General features: G+C 45.6%; 1 protein-coding gene across 3 annotated transcripts in view; it reads right to left on the bottom strand.

The window, feature by feature from the left end:
- The window catches only part of ctrip (E3 ubiquitin-protein ligase ctrip), a 53,624-nt gene that overhangs the window by 15,196 nt on the left and 14,799 nt on the right, over positions 1-23,629 (bottom strand). For all 3 annotated transcript variants that reach the window (XM_076195900.1, XM_076195902.1, XM_076195899.1), the window contains 9 exons: positions 20,132-20,344; positions 17,398-17,568; positions 15,728-15,925; positions 7,634-8,168; positions 7,138-7,370; positions 6,802-7,026; positions 5,153-5,368; positions 4,823-5,014; positions 1,244-1,435 (listed from right to left, as the gene is read on the bottom strand). In XM_076195900.1, the coding sequence (XP_076052015.1) occupies positions 1,244-1,435; positions 4,823-5,014; positions 5,153-5,368; positions 6,802-7,026; positions 7,138-7,370; positions 7,634-8,168; positions 15,728-15,925; positions 17,398-17,568; positions 20,132-20,344 (2,175 nt within the window). The remainder of the gene's footprint in view (positions 1-1,243; positions 1,436-4,822; positions 5,015-5,152; positions 5,369-6,801; positions 7,027-7,137; positions 7,371-7,633; positions 8,169-15,727; positions 15,926-17,397; positions 17,569-20,131; positions 20,345-23,629) is intronic.

The following is a 23,629-nucleotide window of genomic DNA, read 5'->3' as shown; positions in this document are numbered from 1 at the left end:
AAGAGAGAAGAAGGGAAGAGGAAGAGAGAAGAAGGGAAGAGGAAGAGAGAAGAAGGGAAGAGGAAGAGAGAAGAAGGGAAGAGGAAGAGAGAAGAAGGGAAGAGGAAGAGAGAAGAAGGGAAGAGGAAGAGAGAAGAAGGGAAGAGGAAGAGAGAAGAAGGGAAGAGGAAGAGAGAAGAAGGGAAGAGGAAGAGAGAAGAAGGGAAGAGGAAGAGAGAAGAAGGGAAGAGGAAGAGAGAAGAAGGGAAGAGGAAGAGAGAAGAAGGGAAGAGGAAGAGAGAAGAAGGGAAGAGGAAGAGAGAAGAAGGGAAGAGGAAGAGAGAAGAAGGGAAGAGGAAGAGAGAAGAAGGGAAGAGGAAGAGAGAAGAAGGGAAGAGGAAGAGAGAAGAAGGGAAGAGGAAGAGAGAAGAAGGGAAGAGGAAGAGAGAAGAAGGGAAGAGGAAGAGAGAAGGGAAGAGAGAAGAGGGGAAGAGGAAGAGAAGAAGGGAAGAGGAAGAGAAGAAGGGAAGAGAGAAGAAGGGAAGAGAGAGAGAAGAAGGGAAGAGAGAGAGAAGAAGGGAAGAGAGAGAGAAGAAGGGAAGAGAGAGAGAAGAAGGGAAGAGAGAGAGAAGAAGGGAAGAGAGAAGGGAAGAGAGAGAGAAGAAGGGAAGAGAGAAGAAGGGAAGAGGAAGAAGAAGAGAAGAAGGGAAGAGGAAGAGGAAGAGAAGAAGGGAAGAGAGAAGAAGGGAAGAGGAAGAGAAGAAGGGAAGAGGAAGAGAAGAAGGGAAGAAGAAGAAAAGAAGGGAAGAGGAAGAGGAAGAGAAGAAGGGAAGAGGAAGAGAAGAAGGGAAGAGGAAGAGAAGAAGGGAAGAGGAAGAGAAGAAGGGAAGAGGAAGAGAAGAAGGGAAGAGGAAGAGAAGAAGGGAAGAGGAAGAGAAGAAGGGAAGAGGAAGAGAAGAAGGGAAGAGGAAAGAGAAAGAGAAAGAGGAAAGGAAGAGGAGGAGAGAGAGGAAAGGAAGAGGAGGAGAGAGAGGAAAGGAAGAGGAGGAGAGAGAGGAAAGGAAGAGGAGGAGAGAGAGGAAAGGAAGAGGAGGAGAGAGAGGAGAGAGAGGAAAGGAAGAGGAGGAGAGAGAGGAGAGGAAGAGCAAGAGAGAAGGAAAGAGGAAGAAGAGAGGAAGAAGAGAGGAAGAAGAGAGGAAGAAGGAAGGAGGAGAGTTGGAAGGAAATGGGATTGTCAAGAGTCCAAACCTGAGGAAGAACGTACCAGTGTGTCATCAATGTCCTCCTCAGAGTTGTCATCATCTGAATTGTCGTCGTCCTCATCCCGAAGTCTGCCGTAGCCACGGATGACGAGGTAGCGCTCGATGGCCTGCACCAGCGCCAGGGGGTCTACTTTGACCGCCCCGCCCCGCCACTGTCGCAGCCGCACGCAGTCCGGATGACGCTGAAGGTTGCACTGCAAGAGCGAAAGGCAGATTTAACAAACAAAACTGAGTTGGGGATACGCACCGTTTGAGGACGAAGTCTGTTACTGGTTCAACGTTTCACCGATTCGAGCTTTATAATGCACCTGATGAAGCTCGAACAAGTGACGTTTCGTACGAATTCTTTGTACTTGTACGGATTTCCCCCGACTTGTTGGCGGCTGGTTTTCTTGATTGAATAAAACCTTACCTTTACGAGAAAAAATTGATACAAAGTTTTTTCCTCCCCCGCTTACCAGAGGTGGAATGAATGGGGGAGGGAGTATATGTAGAAATATTTCGACACATTTCTCTCCGTCTTCTTTTCTGCATGAGGGGACTGAGAGGGAGGGTTGCTGATTTAATGAAGTGGCCTTGCTGTGGATGTGCTGTGTCTCACAACACTACTTGTGACCCAGGGCAGTGGGTGAGATGCAGGAATGACCCGTCATCCAGGAGGTGCCAAGATAAGAGGGAAGGAAGAGGGTGGAGGGGAGTGGAGTGTGATGGGGATGGAATGGGTGGGAGTGGTTTCTATGCCTTTGTTTTTTTGGCTACCTCCCTTATAAGGGGGAAAAATGCCTTTGGCATATGCATGTACAAGAGTGGTTGTCAAAGTTGCGCAATCCCACTCCCATTCACCACAAAATGCTCCCACTAAGCTGTGCGCATGTGCACACACACACACACACATTTTACTAGCGCACACTTAAACTAAAAACGTGCGCACGGTTTTCAAATTATATTAAAATCCATTCAATAAAGGAGTTCCGCCCAAACATCAACTTGTAAATTCTCTAAAATTATAATAACTTAACCCCAAAAGCAATAATTGCTCTCTTTTTTTTTTTTTTTGTATCTTCTATCTCTAGCATTTATATTGCAAATGAAACTACTTTGCCACTTGGCTGGAATGTAGAAATAGTTTGCAAACGTTTATAAACTATTTCCATCACTGCTTGGAGGTATTATGTAATGCAAATTTACAAATTGTGTATTCGCTTGAATGACCAGATGGTGTCTTGCATGGGTGCACACACAAAAGGCAATGTTTACACAGGCAAATATCTGCACTCGCTCACAGAAAAAAAAAAAAAAAAAAAAAAAAAAAAACAAATAAGATAAAAATAAAAAATAAATTAGAGGAAAAATTTTTCACCCCATCCCTCCCTCTTTCTCGTTTTGACGAAACAAAAAATCACTCGGCAGAGGCTGCTCCCCACCCCCACCCCCTTTCCACTTGCACAACCTGTCAACTACGATTCTACCCACAACCCGAGGACTGTGCAAGGGGTGAAAAGTCTGAGCTACCATGAGCATGGCCAAACTGTTGTTACTCATATTGTTCTGGCACGTATTTTTGGCATAAACTCATACAGGCGAACACCTGGTTTCAAGATGTGAACTTAGACCTTCCAATAAGAATGTAATGAAGGAGACTGCAAGAGACCATAAGGCCCACACCGCACACTTACCACAGGTCATCCATACATACATACATCAAAGGCTTTTCCCCCCTACACAGGGGGTAGCCAAAAGGCATAGAAACCACTCCCACCCATTCCATCCCCTACACACTCCACTCCTCTCCACCCTCTTATCTTGACACCACCTGGATGAGGGGTCATCCCTGCATCTTGTCCACTGCCCTGGGTCAGAAACAGTGTCGCTAGACACAGCACATCCACAGCAAGGCCGCTTCATAAATTCGGTGACCCCCCTCTCCATCCCCCCCATGCAGAAAAGGAGAAGACAGGGAGAAATCCCTTTGGGCTGTGTCAAAAATTTTCATACATACTTCCACACAGGTCATCCAAACCCATAAAATTATCTAAACCTTCTATTAATATAACTATTTGTTTCAGAACTATTTCATTTGTTAACCACTCTACTGGTAAACCCGTTCTTGTCTATTTTTTTCTTAACCTCTTAAATACAAGTCTACTCGCGCGCACATTAGGTTGCCTGATGTACGATGATGCACCACAATACACACATTATACAGTAAACCCTCAATATAACGGACGATACGGGGACGGGTCTGTTACACCCGAAGATCTGTTATAACCAAGGATCCATTATATCTGATGGAAATACCGGAAAAATCCATTATATCCCTAAGTTTGTCCAGTATAAGAAATTCGGATTAAAAATTATAGTAGACCCGGAATTACGGACAATATGGGGACAGGAGCCTGTCATTATATCCGAAGATCTGTTATAACCGAGGATCCCTCACTGCGAGGGTTTGTCCGATAAGATTTTTTGTCCGTTACAACAGATTCATCAAGATCTGTTACAGCTGTATTACTTGTTCTTTTTCACCCTGAATATTGATAATTACAGAAAATTTTATCAACCCTGTTCGAAGAATATGTGGGTCACTCGGCTACAACTACAAAATATATATAATCAAGACACCAACACATCCTAGTATACCCACCTGAAGCTCATGATGCCTATGTAAGTGTGATTATATTCTAGCAGCCAAACCTGGGTAGAAACCTAAACACTCTTATTCATACTCTTCACTTTCACATTTTCAAAATTATCAAAAAGTTGCTTACACCACCTCACATCCACTCTTCCCTACATTCTCTTTGCAACAAACTTTAACTATAATGTCAATGTAATACAGTAAACCCTCGATATAACCGATCTCTGAAAAACTGGACAAACCCTTGCTATAACCGATTTTCATCCGTTATAGTGACGGATCCTCTGTTATAACAGATATTCGGATAACAACAGACCCATTGCCATATCGTCTGTTATACTGTGGGTTTACTGTAATTTCTAATCCTACTAATTTCTAATACCGGACAAACTTTGGGATACAATGGATCTGTCCAATATTTCCATTGGATATAACTGATCCTCATTCGTTATATCAAGGGTTTACTGTACACAAACAAGTTAAAAGGTATCCACACCTATCCACCAACCTCTCCCTCTCATCCCTTCACCCTGCCCACTGCCCTGGGTCAGAAACAATACAGCAAGACACAGCAGTTACAGGGATTTCTTGATTTATACGAGGGATATATTCCTGAAGGGATCGTGTAATGTAGAAATCGCATAAAGTGAACGGTTAAGTTTGGCTATTGCTTACTTGATTTTTACATTGTGTCACTGATTATATGTGTAATACGATAGAAAAGAAAAAAAAAAGAAAAAAACTCATTATTCCAAAATTGCACATTCTAAACACACAAATCGAGAAATCCCTGTACTGTAATACATTACTAGAATCTTAACATCCTAGCCTCATGCTAAAAATCATACAACCTAAGGTTCGATTCTCAGTTATTCAATTCAACTTGAACTACGCCACACATTCCCAACTTTCCCTAATACGAGCCTCACCCATACATACTCACCTTGAGCTGATGCGTATTGAAGAACTTTATGGCGGAAGTGGAGCCCCGACCGAGACCTGCAGTTCCCGGAAGATCGTGCACCTTGACGGGGAACTGCTCCAGCTGGTTGACGCAGCCGTTCAGCTTTGTCACTAATGCACTTAACACACCGAGCCGTCCGCTGTCCACCACACATATATTCAACGGGTCCAGCTGAAATTCCAGGGTACGGAATTAGTATGCAGTTTTTGTACTCCAAGGCAATGTATGCAATCAGGTACATAACCCCATGCGGACTCCCTATACTATAAAAAATGAAACTTTTTTATTTTTCCCATTAGAAAAACTTACCGGACAGCCCAGGAAGACATGTAGGAAGTTGCGTAGTCTGGTGGTGCGCGGTGTTGCCCCGACACTGTTGCGTGTTGCCGCGCTGCTGCCATCAGGCTGGGTGAGGTAAAGCAACAGTGCCCGGACAAGTCCAGAGTGGATGACCTCGAAGGGGCTAATGTCGCTCTCGCTCAGGATTTCGCTCACCTCCCGCAGTGCTTCTACCGCACTGCTGGGCTGAAGTAAAAAAAAAATATATATTTTTTTTTCACCGAGCAATTAAGCACTATCTACATCATAAGTTGTCCAAGAACACAAGAATAACATTCTACTCCACTGTTGGGCTTGGGAAAAGAAAAGAAAAGAAAAGAAAAGAAAAAAAAAAAGAAAAAAAAAAAAAGAAATCTAGCGTTACCTACAATGCAAGTTCTCGAAGATTGCAAGAATAACATTCTACTGCACTATTGGGCTAACGAGAGAGCAAGAAAAAAAATAAAAATAAAAAAATAAATAAATCACTGATGAATTAAGTTATCTACATTATAAGTTGTCCAAAAACTCAAGAATAGCATTCTATCACACTGCTGGGCTGGAGAGAGGAGAGAGAGTACACAAGAGGAAGAAAGAAGAAAAAGAAAAAGAAAATAATAATAAAAATAAATAAATAATAATAATAAAAATAAATAAAAAATAAAGAAATAAATCACTGATGAATTAAGTGTTATCTACATTATAAGTTGTCCAAGAACACAAGAATAACATTCTATCGCACTGCTGGGCTGGAGAGAGAGAGAGAGAGAGAGAGAGAGAGAGAGAGGAGAGAGAGAGAGAGAGAGAGAGAGAGAGAGAGAGAGAGAGAGAGAGAGAGAGAGAGAGAGAGAGAGAGAGAGAGAGAGAGAGAGAGAGAGAGGAGAGAGAGAGAGAGAGAGAGAGAGAGAGGAGAGAGAGAGAGAGGAGAGAGAGAGAGAGAGAGAGAGAGAGAGAGAGAGAGAGAGAGAGAGAGAGAGAGAGAGAGAGAGAGAGAGAGAGAGAGAGAGAGAGAGAGAGGAGAGAGAGAGAGAGGAGAGAGAGAGAGAGAGAGAGAGAGAGAGAGAGAGAGAGAGAGAGAGAGAGAGAGAGAGAGAGAGAGAGAGAGAGAGAGAGAGAGCGAGCGCACAATGGCAAAAAACCTAATGAATTAAGCGTTATCTATATTATAAGTTGTCCAAGAACACATGAATAACATTGTATCGCACTGCTGGGCTGGAGAGAGGGGAGAGGGGAAGAATAATGAAGAAGAAGAATAAGAAGAAGAAGAAGAAGAAGAAGAATAAGAAGAAGAAGAATAAGAAGAATAAGAAGAAGAAGAAGAATAAGAAGAATAATAATAAGAATAAGAAGAAAAATCGATGAATTAAGTGTTAACTACATAATAAGTTGTCCAAGAATACAAGAACATTCTACTGCACTGCTGAGCTGGAGGGAGAGAGACAGGAGGAGAGAAGGAGAGAGAGAGAGAGAGAGAGAGAGAGAGAGAGAGAGAGAGAGAGAGAGAGAGAGAACCTCGACCTCCATTACCTTGAACATGCTTTACACAGTAAATTCTCCACACAATTTACTACCCAGTCACCCATCCCCCACCCCAGGTCTTCTGCGGTTCCTACCATTAATCAACCCCAAACAAACCGCACCTCTTGCTGAAGCTGATGGATGGCTGCAATGAGTCGATTGAGAACACTGAGCGCAGGGTGTGGCACACCGTGCAATTGCGTATTGAAGTATTGGTCGTTGAGGCGCTGCGCCTGTTCCCGCACCCAGGTACGTACAGCTTCCCTGTTACTGCTTCCACTGCTGCTGCTGCTGCTCCCGCTGCTACTGCTACTGCCGCTGCTACTGCTGCTGGTACTGCCTTTGTCCTGAAAGTCGTCGATGATTAGCATACAAGAGTACACATCTTTTTCACTCTACTTGTAATGAATATGCGATCGTCGACACACATGCAGGTACATAACCTTCAAGGGACCCACCTTGCCCTGCGCTTGCGTATGAGAGGTCGGAGCCGTGCTCACGGGATTGCAGCGTCCCCACCGAGCAGGGTTCAAATTGGCCAGGAACGATGAACTCCTCCCTCCACTTCCGCTCCCACTGCTCCCTCCACTCGTACTACTGCCCCCGACGGTTGTGGCTGTAGTGGCGGACACTAATTTGGTCCTCCCGCCAGCAGTCCGCCACGATTCCCGTCCTGCACCCAGACCTGCACCTGGGAATCGTAAATGGTCGAGTACATTTTCATCTGGTATTGAGATCATGCATAGTTCTGGTCGAACTAGTACCTCCCTAACAGTAGTCCATTTCGTAACAACAGACTTACGAATGGACCAATATTCCAATATAAATTTCATTTGTCTTTTTCACTGTTGCAGAGTGGTCACATCTCTAACATAAAATGCCAAAATTTTACGTTTTTTTTTGCGACCGCATCAGTTGCGAGTTCGTAACTGAAAGTTCTCTGACAATACTTACTCTTCATGAAGAATTCACTGAAAGACGTTGAAGGCGACGTGGACTCATCCTGACGATTCTTCCTCCACCCACCCGTGCGAATGCGAGCCGTCCGTTTTCGCTTGAGCACATCTGACAGCCGCACCGTCGGCGTGGGACTGTGCAATTTGTCTTCCGCCTCAGACCCTGGCGGCAGACTGGGGCTGACGTCTACGCAGTTCCCGTTGAAAGACCGACTGGCCAAGAGTGGACTGGCCGAGTTAGGGGGCGTGGCAGAGGCCGACCCGGCCGCCACGGACGAGCAGCTCCCTCCGCCCCCTACTCCGACCTGACTCGGGGAGGACAGGTCAGTGCTACTCCACTTGGTGGGCGGGCCAGCCAGCGGAGTGTCTGGATCGCACAAGCGTTTAATCTGATGCATGACCCCCTCACGACGAAAATAAATGCCAAAGATCTCCGGTAGTTTCTGCATCAATATCTCCGCCATCTGAATGGCTCCGACGATTATTTTGAGGTCGTGAGAAGACAACATGGTGGCCAGATGTGACGACACATTCTGCAGAGAAAGTGTGCGAAGATTAAATCATATGATCTTCGAGTCGTAAGAGAAGAGGAATCTGGGATACAGGAGGGAGACTACAAGAGACCATAAGGCCTACACTAGGCAGTCCCATGTCTACCTACCACCAGTCATCCCCATTTAAAAAGTTGTCTAACCGTTTTAGCACTCACTACATGGTTACTAAGTCTACTTCATTCATTGAGATTAACGTCATTATGGTTAGCCAATGGTATTGCAAGAATGTAAACCTAACAGTTATGTTATATGCATTGATTATTTATCATTATTATATGAGAGTATGTTTGTATGTTTGTGAATAGTATGTTTGTGAGTATGTATGAGTAGTAGGTTTGTGAGAAGATGGATGTGTTGGCTTTGAGTGAAACTAAGTTGAGAGGGAAGAGCAAGTGTGAGTTTGGGAGTAATTGGGAGGTTCTCAGGAGTGAAGAGAGGGCGAGGGAGGGAAGGGGTGGCTATTCTAGTAAGTGAAGAGATAGGTAAACGTGTAGTGGAATGGAAGGAAGTTTCCTCAAGGATAATGTGGATGAAGGTGAAACTGGGAAAGGAGATGTGGGTCTTTGTAAGTGCATATGGACCTGGTAGTGAAGAGTGTAGAAGAAAGGGAGGCTTTTTAGATAGATTTAAACGAGTGCATAGAGGGATTAGGGAGGAACGTTAATGTAGTAGTACTGGGAGACCTTAATGCTAGGGTAGGAAATGAACCAATTGACAGAGTGATCGGGAAATGTGGAGTTCCAGGAAAGAATCGTAGTGGAGAGTTGATGGTGGAGATGTGTCTAGAAAGAGTTTATGATAGCAAATACGGTGTTTCAGAAGAAAGTCAAGCATAAGTACACATGGGAGAGGGTGGTGGATGGAAGGGTGGTAGATAGAGTGTTAATGGACTATGTAGTGGTAGATAGGAGTATAATTGGAAGAGTTAAGGATGTACATGTGCTAAGGGGAGAGGGTGGGGAAATATCAGATCATTTTGTGGTGGAAGGTAAGTTGAGAGTGGAGGATAGATGGAGAAAGAGGAAAAGGACAGAAGGTAGGGAGGTGCTTAGAGTGAACTCTTTACATGATAAGGAAAAGGAGAAGGTATACAAGGAAGCTGAGAAAGGAGTGGGGAGTGAGTGAAGGATAGAGTAGAGATAGGAGTGGGGATGGTTCAAGGAGGGAGTCACAAAGTGTGCAAAGATGGTGTGTGGAACAAGATGGACAGGAGGAAATAGAAGGAAGGGTAGTGAATGGTGGAATGAGGAAACAAAAGAAGGTTGTAGAAAAGAAGAAGCGAGCCTTCACAGATTGGTTACAAAATAGGACAAGGGAGTCATATGAGAGGTACAAAGAAAAGAAAAGAAAAGAAAAGAGAAGTAAAGCACAAAGGAAAGGAGGCAAAGAGGAGAGCAGATGTGAAATGGGGTAAGAGTATGACAGAAAATTTTGAAAGTAATAAAAAGATGTTTTGGAAAGAAATTAAGAGAGGAAGAGGAGGTGAATCAAGCAGAGAAGAAAAGGTAAAAGGTGTAGACGGAGAGATGATAATGGAAGAGAAGGCAGTAAGGGGAAGATGGGCAGAGTATTTTTGGGAGTTGCTAAATGTGAAAGAGGATAGGGAGGGAAAGATAGTTGCAGTGGGAAGCGCAAAGAAAATGACCGTGATGAGTGAGGAAAATGGAGAAATAAGGAAGGATGAGGAAGGCAGTTCTTAAGATGATGAGAGCAGGTAAGGCACCTGATCTGGATGGATGCCATGCAGAATGTCTAATAAAAAAAAAAGGAGGCACAGTGATAGTGGACTGGCTGGTGAGGATATTTAATGTTTGCTGGAGAGAGGGTAGAGTGCCGGAGGACTGGAGGAGTGCCTGTATAGTTCCACTTTACAAAGGAAAAGGGGGCAAGTGTGAATGTAGTAGTTTCAGAGGGATTAGCTTAAGTGTAGTTGGGAAGGCTTATGGGAGGATCTTGATTGAGAGGATTAGGAGAGAAAGAGAGGGAATGACCGGCAAGGAGCAGTGTGGATTTAGGACAGGTAGAGGTTAATTAGATCAAATTTTTGTGGTAAGACAGATATATGAGAAAGCAATAGGAAAAAGTACATACATACATATACCTAGGCTTTTTCCCCCTTACAAGGGAGGTAGCCATAAAGGAAAAGGCATAAAATCATTCCCACCCATTCCATCCCTGAATACACTCCGCACCCCTCCACCCTCTCTCTCATCTTACCACCTCCTGGATGACGTGTCATCCCTGCACCTTGTCCACTGCCCTGGGTCAGAAGTAGTGTCACAAGACACATTACATCCACAGCAAGGCCGCTTCATTAAATCGGCGACCCCCCCTCTCTGTCCCCCCCATGCAGAAAAGGAGAAGACGGGGAGAAATCCCTTCGGGCTGCGTCAAATTTTGCTCACACATACTACCTCATCCCCCATCCCCCTGCCCATTCCACCTCATGCATCACATCATCATCCATATACAACCATTCTCCAATCACTCCTGTCTTCTGTCCTCTCCCGTCCTTCCTCAACAGACATTCCCCTCTTCCCCAAAGCCCCTTTCACCCCATCCATCCACCTCATCCTAGGACGTCCCCTCATGTTCACTCCCTCCACATCTGCTTTCCATACATCTTTTACTAGTCTTTCTTCACTCATTCTTTCCATGTGTCCAAACCATCCTAATACTCTTTCATCAACCCTATCTCCCAACTCCCTTTCCATCCCTGTTCTCCTCCTCACCTCCTCATTTTGCACTCTATCTAGCCTAGTAACCCCTATCATACTTCTCAGACACCTCATCTCAAACACATTCAAACTCATTCTCTCTTCCTCTCTTATGTTCCATGTTTCTGCCCCATACAGTGCTGTTGGCACAATCACTCCTTCATAGTCTCCTCTTAGCATCCATTCCCAAATGTCTATTCCTCATTACACTCTTTAATCCAACAAGGCATTTACTCGCTTCTCTCAATCTACATTCTACCTCCACCTTTTCCTGCCACATTTGCACCCAAGTATCTAAAACTATCCACTTCCTCCAGTCGCTCTCCCTTAATGCTCACTTCCAGTCTACTGCCACTTTTACCCCTTGTACATCTCATCACCTTACTTTTACCCACATTTATCTTTAGCTTTCTTCTATCACATACTCTCCCAAACTCTGTCACCAACTTCCTCAATCCCTCCTCCGATCCTGCCACAAGCGCAGTGTCGTCAGCAAACAACAGCTGGGTCACCTTCCACTTTTCTCCATTTTCTTTAACCATCTCCAATCCCTGACCCACTACCCTTGCATTTACCTCTCGCACTACCCCATCCATGTATAAGTTGAACAGCCAGGGCAACATAACGCATCCTTGACGAAGTCCCACCTTTACCTTGAACCACTCACTCTCTCCATTTCTAATCCTGGCACAAGCTCTACCACTCTCATAAAAACTCTTGACAGCTCCTACAAGCTTTCCTCCTATCCCATATATCTGCATAACCTCCCACAGTGCCTTTCTGTCTACCCTATCGTAAGCCTTTTCCAGTGCCATAAAAGCCCAAAATACATCCTTCCCCTTTCCTATAGTTTTCTCACATATTTGTCTTACCACAAAGATCTGATCTACACACCTCTACCTGTCCTAAACCCACACTGTTCCTCACCAATTACTCCCTCTGTTCCTCTCCTAATCCTCTCAATCAAGATCCTCCCATAAGCCTTCCCAACTACACTTAAGCTAATCCCTCTGAAACTACTACATTCACACTTGCGATCTTTTCCCTTGTAAAGTGGAACTATACAGGCACTCCTCCAGTCCTCCGGCACTCTACCCTCTCTCCAGCAAACATTAAATAACCTCACCAGATAGTCCCACCACTGTACCTCCTTTTTTAAGACATTCTGCATGGCATCCATCCAGATCAGGTGCCTTACCTGCTTTCATCATCTTAAGAACTGCCTTCACTTCATCCTTCCTTATTTCTCCTCCATTTTCCTCACTCATTTTCTTAGCATTTCCCACTGCAACTATCTTTCCCTCCCTATCCTCTTTCACATTTAGCAACTCCCTAAAATATTCTGCCCATCTTCCCCTTACTGCCTTCTCTTCCATTATCATCTCTCCATCTGCACCTTTTACCTTTTCTTCTCTACTTGATTCGCCTCCTCTTCCACTCTTAATTTCTTTCCAAAACATCTTTTTATTACTTTCAAAATTTTCTGTCATACTCTTACCCCATTTCACATCTGCTCTCCTCTTTGCCTCCTTTACCTTTTGCTTTACTTCTCTTTTCTTTGTACCTCTCATATGACTCCCTTGTCCTATTTTGTAACCAATATGTGAAAGCTCGCTTCTTCTCTTCTACAACCTTCTTTGTTTCCTCATCCCACCATTCACTACCCTTCCTTCTATTTCCTCCTGTCCTTCTTGTTCCACACACCATCTTTGCACACTGTGACTCCCTCCTTGAACCATCCCCATTCCTCCTCCACACCTAGCTCTACTCTATCCTTCACTCCCTCCCACTCCTTCAACTTCTTCTTGTACTCCTCCTTTTCCTTTTCATTTAAAGAGTTCACTCTAAGCACCTCCCTACCTTTTGTCCTTTTCCTCTTTCTCCACCTATCCTCCACTCTCAACTTACCTTCCACCAAAAAATGATCTGATATTCCCCCACCCTCTCCCCTTAGCACATGTACATCCTTAACTCTTCCTATCATAGTCCTATTTACCACTACATAGTCCATCAATGCTCTATCTACCACCCTTCCATCCACCACCCTCTCCCATGTGTACTTATGCTCGACTTTCTTCTGAAACACTGTATTTGCTATCATCAACTCTCTAGACATATTTCCACCATCAACTCTCCACTACGATTCTTTCCTGGAACTCCACATTTCCCAACCACTCCGTCAATTGGACCATTTCCTACCCTAGCATTAAGGTCTCCCAGTACTATTACATTGACATTTCTCCCTAAATCTTCTATCCACTCATTTAAATATATCCAAAAGGCCTCCCTTTCTTCTACACTTCTCACTGCCAGGCTCATATGCACTTACAAAAACCCACATCTCCTTTCCCAGTTTCACCTTCATCCACATTATCCTTGAGGAAACCTCCTTCCACTCCACTACACGTCTATCTCTTCACTTACTAGAATAGCGACCCCTTCCCTCCCTCGCCCTCTCTTCACTCCTGAGAACCTCCCACTTACACTCCCAAACTTACACTCATCCTTCCCTTTCAACTTAGTTTCACTCAAAGCCAACACATCCACCTTTTTTCTCACAAACATACTACCTATCTCCTCCCTTTTACTCTCATCTGTACCACTTCCACGTACATTAAAAGACCCAAGGAGAAGGATGCCTAGTCCCACTCCCCGTCCCTTTCTTCTCGCCTCTTACGATCCAAGTGAAAATACTTGGAGGCAGTATTCTTTTCCCCCACCACAGGAAAAAGTAAGGATGTTTTTTGGGCTTTTATGGATCTGGAAAAGACTTATGACAGGGTAGATAGGAAGGCACTGTAGGGGGTCTTGCAGATATACGGGATAGGAGGAAACCTTCTAGGAGCTGTCAAGAGTTTTTACAAGAGTAGTAGACCATGTGTCAGGATTAGAAATGGAGAGAGTGAGTGGTTCGAGGTAAAGGTGGGACTACGTCATGGATGTGTTATGTTGCCCTGGCTGTTCAACTTGTACATGGATGGGGTGGTGTGAGAGGTAAATGAAAGGGTGGTGGGTCAGGGGTTGGATATGTTTAAAGAAAATGGAGAAAAGTGGGAGGTGAGCCAGCTGTTGTTTGTGGACGACACTGCACTTGTAGCAGGATCAGAGGAGGGATTGAGTTAGTTGGTGACAGTTTGGGAGTGTGTGTGAAAGAAGAAAGCTGAAGATAAATGTGGGTAAAATAAGGTGATGAGATGTACAAGGGGTGAAAGTGGCAGCAGACTGGAAATGAACATGAAGGGAGAGCGACTGGAGGAAGTGGATAGTTTTAGATACTTGGGTGCTAATGGGGCAGGAAAGGGTGGAGTGGAGGTGGAGGTAGAATAGATTGAGAGAAGCGAGTAAATGCCTTGGTGGATTGAAGTGTGTAATGAGGTATAGACATTTAGGAATGGATGCTAAGAGGAGATTGTATGAAAGAGTGATTGTGCCAACAGCATTGTATGGGGCAGAAGTATGGAACATAAGAGAGGAAGAGAGGAGTTTGAATGTGTTTGAGATGAGGTGTCTGAGAAGTATGATAGGGGTTACTAGGCTGGATAGAGTGAGAAATGAGGAGGTGAGGAGGAGAACAGGGGTGGTAAGGGAGTTGGGAATAGGGTGTTGATGAAAAAGTATTGGGATGGATTGGACACATGGAAAGAATGAATGAAGAAAGACTAGTAAAAGAGGTATGGAAGGCAGATGTGGAGGGAGTGAACATGAGGGGGCAGCCTAGGATGAGATGGATGGATGGGGTGAAAGGGGCTTTGGGGAAGAGGGGAGTGTCTGTTGAGGAAGGACAGGAGAGGACAGAAGACAGGTGAATGGAGAATGGTGGTATATGGCTGTTGTTGTGATGCATGAAGTGGGATGGGTGGGGGGATAGGGGGTGAGGTAATATGTGCGAGAAAAATTTGATGCAGCCCAAAGGGATTTCTCCCCGTCTTCTCCTTTTCTGCATGAGGGGACGAAGAGGGGGGGGGGGGGTCACCAATGTAATGAAGTGGCCTTGCTGTGGATGTGCTGTGTCTTGCGACACTGCTTCTGACTAAGGGCAGTGGACAAGATGCAGGGATGACCTGTCATCCAGGAGGTGCCAAGATAAGAGGGAGGGAAGAGGGGGGAGGGGAGTGGAGTGTGATGGGGTTGGAATGGGTGGGAGTGGTTTTTATGCCTTTGTTTTTTGGCTACCTCCCTTGTAAGGGGGGGAAAAGCCTTTGGTATATGTAATGTAACTGATTATTACCTTTACTTTTCTTTGGTGGGTCAGAGGGGTGATAAAAACTTGTACATACTCGAGTATACACAGTACAATTCATGGATTAACCCATTAAACTCCGATGACAAGATGTCTTGTCATTTGGTCAAATAAAACAAAAAATCATAAAACACCAAAATGTTTGATCAAACACCAGAAAAATATGACGTCAGTTCTCGCTTCGCTCGCGAGCGAAGCGAGAACCGGCGTCATATTTTTCTGGTGTTTGATCAAACATTTTGGTGTTTTATGATTTTTTGTTTTATTTGACCAAATGACAAGACATCTTGTCATCGGAGTTTAATGGATTAACCCATTAAACTCCAATAAGAAGATTCTTGTCATTTGGTCAGATAAAACAAAAAATCATAAAACACCAAAATGTTTGATCAAACACCAGAAAAATATGACGTCAGTCCTCGCACGAAGCGAGGACGGATGTCATATTTTTCTGGTGTTTGATCAAACATTTTGGCGTTTTATGATTTTTTGTTTTATTTGACCAAATGACAAGAATCTTGTCATCAGAGTTTAATGGGTTAAAGAACAAATTTCAAATTACCAATTTGTCTTCCACTCACCTGACTTCGTAGTACTTGTTGCAGCAGATCGGGAGTGGAGAAGTGAACCATGCGTAACAACGCACGGAGGCACTTGTACCGCACAGCCGGCCCCGCCGAGGAGCTGTACACTTCGTAGAGGAGACTAAACAAACAACGGATCAAACTGGATGCCAACTCTCCGTCTTCGCGTAAACACTTGGCACGTGCATCCACCGCCTGCAAGAACAAACCCGAACAACTATGTTACGTATCCGTCTTCCCACAAAACTGGGTCCTATGTCAATTCTACACAGTCACTGAAACTGGCTCCAGTTGCTGGACCCTGCCGTGGAAGTGCTGGGCCTCCTTGCATTGCTTTGAACCGAGGGAGCATGGCCGGGTCCTGGGATGACCCGTCGCTCATGAGCTACCTGTCGGGATGGGAGGGAAATTAATGGAATGACAGTCTACGGCAAATCTTGAAAAGACCCTCAGATTGGACGTTGTCATGTGGAATGCCCGACCATTGGTGGGGTAGTTTTAGTGGAACGACTTGCGAGTCTTAATGAGTGTCGACAGAAAGGGTGCTGATGGACTGGGGAACAGTTCCTCTACACAGGGGAAAGGGACAAGCAGTGTTGTGAGTGTTGCGAGTAACACGTGGACAAAAGTTAAAAGATGATTGGGAGAGGAACACAGGAGGTAACTGGAGGAAGAGGTAGATGATGTGTAGATCTTGCGTACAAGAGACAGATGCAAAACGCCTGAAAGGAGGACTGAAATGGTCGTTTATGTTGTCGTTCCCTAGACGGTCTGGCTGACGAGCCCCGTCTCGGCCGGAATGGGGTTTCGCCACAAATCCCATACGTTGTGTTGTTGGAACGTGTAATTGTGTACAATGCAGTCTTCTATAATGTATTACACAGTATGGGGCTTTACATCCTGGACAGTCATTTGCGATGCGATCATCCGGCGCCTTTGGTAACTTGGAGCACAAGGTTGGATGGATTAGATGTAAGGAGAGGTTTAGATGTACGAGCGATGTCTGTGGAACTAGATACAGATACAGGAGTACCTCGCTATACAACCGAATTGTGTTCCCAGCTGACTGGTCGCAATGCGAAAATTCGTATATGGAGGTGGGTTTTCCGTGTACGTAAATAGGGGGGAGGGTGTGTTCATGGACCCTGTCAACCCCCTCCCTCCCCCCCTCAATTTTTGCCTCCATCCTAATGGGGGCTTTGACATATATGCACCCAATGTTTGTTTTACCTACTTTATAGTACTCGGTCGTATAGTGTGGTATTCCTGTACTGTGAAAGACGGGAACAAACGGAGGAAGACTGAATGGCTGAAAGGAGGACACAGCCGAAAAGGATGTTCATTTGATCCAGCAATCGCGTCGAGTGGACGAGGGAAGGGAGTGGGGTTGTTGCTGCTTCATGAAGCGGCAAGGGTAAACCATTTGGGTTTATTGGGCCTTGGAGACGTGCCAAGTCAGTGCGTCATCTCCGACCCTAATGGGATGAGAGATAGGGAGGGATCTTTGTCCGTGGGGTGCCAAGACGGCCGAGCCATTAAACGTGTTTTACTGTGTACGTAGAGGATATACACTCATCTTGGCGACACCTTTAGAGGGAAAACGGTCTTTGGAAGACGCGACCCCTGTTCTAAGGCCAAACGCAAAGGTAACTTGGCATGACCCCTACCTGTGCCGTTGCCTGAGACGTGCCGGCGGCTCCCGTGGGCAAGATTCTCCGCTGCACTGCCCGCATTGTTCCCGAGCTGTCGTTGATTTGCTGCATGGAGTGGAAATCGAGGGTGTACGTCCGGCCCTGGATGCACAGACTGATCTCGTCCTCCCCAGACTGGTGCGCCAGCTGCGTGCAAATAACAACCAATTAATCGTCTCCTCGACAATGCTATGGTATCCAACTTTCAAGCAGTTACACTGAGCACTCAGCCAGCAGGGAGACACGCCTCCCCTCCTCCAGCTGCGAAGAACAGCGGATTCCACCAGTCGTACAAAAGATGCCAACTGGACAATGCTCCCCGCCGCCTCAAGGACGTTACAGGTTTTCCGAGAGAGACCAAGGGCAACAGATCGATTGATTGATCTCCTCGATACCACCACTCGGCAGTTGTATGTAATGGCTACGCTGGGCGACATCACACCATTTTAAAGTTATCTATTTATGCATTCATTCATTGTCAACATCAGCCTGTCACACCAAGCTTACGATCTGTTTTTGACCACCTTCGACCGAAAATCAAGCCATCGGTCAGAAACGTAAAACCTATGCAAGGAATTGAAATGGAAAAAGTTAATGTGGTTGATAAGATGAAATCTTATCTGGATGCAGGGATGACCCGTCATCCAGGAGGTGCTCAGATGAGAGGAAGGGTGGGAGGGATGTGGAGTGTATTTAGGGATGAAATGGGTGGGAGTGTTTTTATGCCTTTCCCTTTTTGGCTACCTCCCTTGGAAGGGGGAAAGAGCCTTGGTATATGTATGTATGTAAGATGAAATCTATATACTGGGGACTATTCAGTGCGTGTTGTAATATATCTATCAATCTATTTTATTACTGACTACCAACGACTTCCAAAGACTACCTGCAACTGGCCAGTGGTCGGAAACGAGTCATAAGCTTGGTGCGACTGGGCCCTAGTATCACTATGGTATTCGACTCAATGGTTCGCTACTTTGGAAGAGGTCAATGACCACTACTTTGGCAGAAGCCAAGGACTGCAATCCCTTTCCATTTAGTGACCAAGATCAGTGGGAACCAGAGCCTATACGTGCCTAAGTACCGCCCCGGATCAAAATTCTCAGTGTCCCCCCCTCCCATCTCCACCATTCCTTACAGCCTATTATAGCTATTGGCTTGCAAAATAATTTTAAAAATGTTATTTAACCCCTTCCATACGGTGCCACATACGTAGGTGTCATGAGGAGCAAGTGGATACGCGAGGCTGCCATATCGGCGTCTTGATTATATTTATTGTAGTTGCCCCTCCGTAATGACATACTCTCTAAACTGTCTTCATCACATTTTCTATGGTTATCAAAATTCACGGGTGAAAGAGAGAACGATCTATATATGCGGTGACTATACTTTATGATGCGAGTATTATTACAACACGTACGGCTGGCATCGGCTGCTGCCCGCGAGATTTAAGGCCCGTACTGAAGAGGTTAATGTTCCTGTTGCTGAAAGGATAAGGGAAAAATATTTCATTTTCTGTCTATTCTAATGCAATATTTGTATATTAACCTCTTCCATACAGTGCCGCCTAAGTGGCATGAGGAGCAAGTGGATACGCGAGGCTGCCATATCGGCATCTTTATTATATTTATTGTAGTTGTCCCTGCGTAACTGACATACTCTCTAAACTGGCTTCATCACATTTTCTATGGTTATCAAAATTCACGGGTGAAAGAGAATGATCGATATAAGCAGCTAATGCTGCCTGCTAGATTTTGGCCCGGAGTGAAGTGGTTAAAATATTTAGGGCTCCTTCGACTTTTTTTTTTTTTTTTTTTTTTAATTATTATACTTATTCTATCAGATTTGTGGGTGGCATGCCCAGACTAGAATTGCTACCCCCCCCCTAAATATTAATTCTAATGCAAAATTCATACAATACGATAAGATATTCAGGGCACCTTCGACTTTTATAATTATTCTGTCAGCCTTAGTGATGACATGTCTAGACTAGAATTGCTGCCCCCCCTAAATATTAATTCTAATGCAAAATTCCTACAATATGAAGATATTCAGGGCTCCTTTGACCCTTTTTTATTATTATTATTATTATAATTATTTTGTCAGCCTTGTGGGCAACATATCCAGACTACAATTGCCATCTCTCCTAAATATCGATTCTAACGCAAAATTCGTATATTATTATTATAATTATTTTGTCAGCCTTGTGGGCAACATGTCCAGACTAAAATTGCCATCCCCCCTGAATAAGGATTCTAACGCAAAATTCGTATATTACGGTAAGATATTCAAGGCTCCTTTGACCCTTTTTTTTTTATTATTATTATTATTACTATAATTATTTTGTCAGCCTTATGGGCAACATATCCAGACTAGAATTGCCATCCCCCCTAAATATAGATTCTAAAGCAAAATTCGTATATTACGGTAAGATATTCAGGGCGACTTTGACCCCCCCCCCTTTTATTTTTATTTTTTTTGTTATTATAATTATTTTGTCAGCCTTGTGGGCAACATGTCCAGACTAGAATTGCCATCCCCCCTAAATATCAATTCTAACACAAAATTCGCATATTACGGTAAGATATTCAGAGCTCCTTTGACTTAATTATTTTGTCAGCCAGACTAGAATTACCACCACCCTCCCTAACACGTGCGACCCCAGGGCATACGCATGCCCACTCCCGACGCGGGGGCCCTGACGGGAACCAACCTCAATGATTCTGGAGTCCACACTCGAGTAGTTCTGCCAGGTGGCACGGTCGTCCTGCCACCTCCACACCACCGCATCTTGCGAGGCTCCGGCTGGTCTCTGTAGAGCTCCGTCGATGGAAAATATGCCATCCGTCGGTAAGGTTGGCATTAGCTCTCCGATCAGGCAGGTTATCTCGTACAACTCCTGTGGGTTTCGAGACGTCAACTCGACCTGAAACGGCAAAATGATGAGAAAAGGAACATAGACGATTGGTATTAGTTTTCTTACTACAGTATGGCAAAATTTTCTCTATGGGGCATGCAGATTCAAGAACAAACTCCATTCTCTTCCGTTGATCATCATCCCAAGTGGTCATTTCCTACTTGTACACACTGGCAGACAAGTCGAATACGACTACAAACGAAATTTCATTACGTTTCTATACACACCCAATAGTACACATGTATATAAAAAAAACCCTTACGACTGGGGGATTACACCCACCTGTCATCAGCTTCAAAACCTACTCGTTATATCTCAGCTCTTCGGAGATCAGTAGTTTCCAACCGTTTTTCTCCGTAACTCCATCATAACCCACCAACACCTAAACAACTATTATTTAACCCCTTCCATACGGTGCCACCTACGTAGGCGGCTTGAGGAGCAAGTGGATACGCGAGGCTGCCATATCGGCGTCTTGATTATATTTATTGTAGTTGCCGCTACGTAATGACATACTCTCTAAACTGTCTTCATCACATTTTCTATGGTTATCAAAATTCACGGGTGAAAGAGAGAACGATCGATATAAGCGGTGACTATTTTTTATGATGCGAGTATTATGACGAAACGTCGTATGTCTGGCAGCTAATGCTACCCGTGAGATTTTGGCCCATAGTGAAGTGGTAGCCAAAAAACCACCCCCACCCATTCCTTCTCCATATACTCCACTCCCATCCACCCTCCTACTGGATGACGGGTCATCCCTGCATCTCGCCCACTAGCCTGGGTCAGAAGCAGTGTCGCAAGACACAGCACATCCACAGCAAGGCCGCATCATTAAACTGGCAACCACCCCCCCTCTCCTTCATACTTTGTACAAAAAATCTAACCGTTTTTTACAACTATACATCCACAACTTTTTCCCCGTTATACGGGGAGGCGCCAAGACAAGAGGGAGGGAAGAGGGTGGAGGGGAGTGGAGTGTGATAGGGGATGGAATGGATGGGAGTGGTTTTTATGCCTTTTTCTTTTTGGCTACCTACCTTGTAAGGGGGAAAAAAGCCTTTGGTATATGAAACTAAGTCGAAGACACGTACCTACTCCGACCCAATCCACCACTCCTTCCTCCCCTCTCATCTTAGCTCCTCATGGATGACGGGTCATCCGTGTATCCCGCTTCAATTACCCCCAACCCCGCCTCCAAAGCTCACATTTTTCTGTTAACAACTCTTCTCCCAAAATCAGTCGTAACTTGGCTGGCCCAAGTATGACAACTGCAAACTACTCCGAGAACAATTGCATATTTTAACATAAATGTAAGGTAGGTTTTAGCTGTGTATTTTGATCTAGCCACCTCATTTATAAAGCAAGGGGGTCCCCAAGGCCTTTGGTGTATACAAGTAGAACACATGTTATGTACACAAGTGTGTCACACATGTATACCAAAGGCTTTTCCCCCTAACAATGGAGGTGGTGGTGGAGGAGGAGGAAGGAGGAAGAAGAGGAGGAAGAGGGGGAAGAAGAAGAGGAGGAAGAGGTGGAAGAAGAACAGGAGGAAGAGGTGGAAGAAGAACAGGAGGAAGAGGTGGAAGAAGAACAGGAGGAAGAGGGGGAAGAAGAACAGGAGGAAGAAGAACAGGAGGAAGAGGGGGAAGAAGAACAGGAGGAAGAGGGGGAAGAAGAACAGGAGGAAGAGGGGGAAGAAGAACAGGAGGAAGAGGGGGAAGAAGAACAGGAGGAAGAGGGGGAAGAAGAACAGGAGGAAGAGGGGGAAGAAGAACAGGAGGAAGAGGGGGAAGAAGAACAGGAGGAAGAGGGGGAAGAAGAACAGGAGGAAGAGGGGGAAGAAGAACAGGAGGAAGAGGGGGAAGAAGAGGGGGAAGAAGAGGAGGAAGAAGAACAGGAGGAAGAGGGGGAAGAAGAGGGGGAGGAAGAGGGGGAAGAAGAGGAGGAGGAAGAGGGGGAAGAAGAGGAGGAGGAAGAGGGGGAAGAAGAGTAGGAGGAAGAGGGGGAAGAAGAGTAGGAGGAAGAGGGGGAAGAAGAGTAGGAGGAAGAGGGGGAAGAAGAGGAGGAGGAAGAGGGGGAAGAAGAGGAGGAGGAAGAGGGGGAAGAAGAGGAGGAAGAGGGGGAAGAAGAGGAGGAAGAGGGGGAAGAAGAGGGGGAAGAAGAGGAGGAAGAGGGGGAAGAAGAGGAGGAAGAGGGGGAAGAAGAGGGGGAAGAAGAGGAGGAGGAAGAGGGGGAAGAAGAGGAGGAGGAAGAGGGGGAAGAAGAGGAGGAGGAAGAGGGGGAAGAAGAGGAGGAGGAAGAGGGGGAAGAAGAGGAGGAAGAGGGGGAAGAAGAGGAGGAAGAAGAGGGGGAAGAGGAGGAAGAAGAGGGGGAAGAGGGGGAAGAGGAGGAAGAAGAGGAGGAAGAGGGGGAAGAGGAGGAAGAGGGGGAAGAAGAGGAGGAAGAGGGGGAAGAAGAGGAGGAAGAAGAGGAGGAAGAGGAGGAAGAAGAGGAGGAAGAGGGGGAAGGAGAGGATGAAGGAAGAAGAGGAGGAAGAGGGGGAAGGAGAGGAGGAAGAAGAGGAGGAGGAAGAGGGGGAAGGAGAGGATGAAGGAAGAAGAGGAGGAGGAAGAGGGGGAAGGAGAGGAGGAGGAAGAGGAAGAAGAGGAGGAAGAGGAGGAAGAAGAGGAGGAAGGGGGGGAAGAGGAGGAAGGGGGGGAAGAAGAGGGGGAAGAAGAGGAGGAGGAAGAGGGGGAAGAAGAGGAGGAGGAAGAGGGGAAGAAGAGGAGGAGGAAGAGGGGGAAGAAGAGGAGGAAGAGGGGGAAGAAGAGGAGGAAGAAGAGGAGGAGGAGGAGGAGGAAAAAGAGGGGAAGAAGAGGAGGAGGTAGAGGAAGAAGAAGAGGAGAAAGAAGGGGAAGAAGAGGAGGAGGAGGAGGAAGAGAGAGAGTAGGAGGAGGAGGAGGAGGAAGAGAAAGAGGAGTAAGAGGCGGAAGAGGAGGAGGAGGAGGAAGAAGAGGAAGAGGAGGAAGAAGAGGAGGAAGAGGAGGAAGAAGAGGAGGAAGAGGAGGAAGAAGAGGAGGAAGAGGAGGAAGAAGAGGAGGAAGAGGAGGAAGAAGAGGAGGAGGAGGAAGAAGAGGAAGGGGGAAGAAGAGGAGGGGAAGAAGAGGAGAGGGAAGAAGAGGGGGAAGAAGAGGAGGAAGAAGAGGAGGGGGAAGAAGAGGGGGAAGAAGAGGAGGGGGAAGAAGTGGGGGAAGAAGAGGAGGGGGAAGAAGAGGAGGAAGAGGAGGAAGAGGAGGAGGAAGAGGAGGA

The sequence above is a fragment of the Oratosquilla oratoria genome, chromosome 12 (assembly GCF_046742065.1).
Source record: "Oratosquilla oratoria isolate Oo_2021 chromosome 12, ASM4674206v1, whole genome shotgun sequence".
Taxonomy (NCBI): Eukaryota; Metazoa; Arthropoda; class Malacostraca; order Stomatopoda; family Squillidae; genus Oratosquilla; species Oratosquilla oratoria.
Note: the sequence above shows the minus strand (reverse complement) of the source record. Positions and strands in the feature narration are given on the sequence as shown.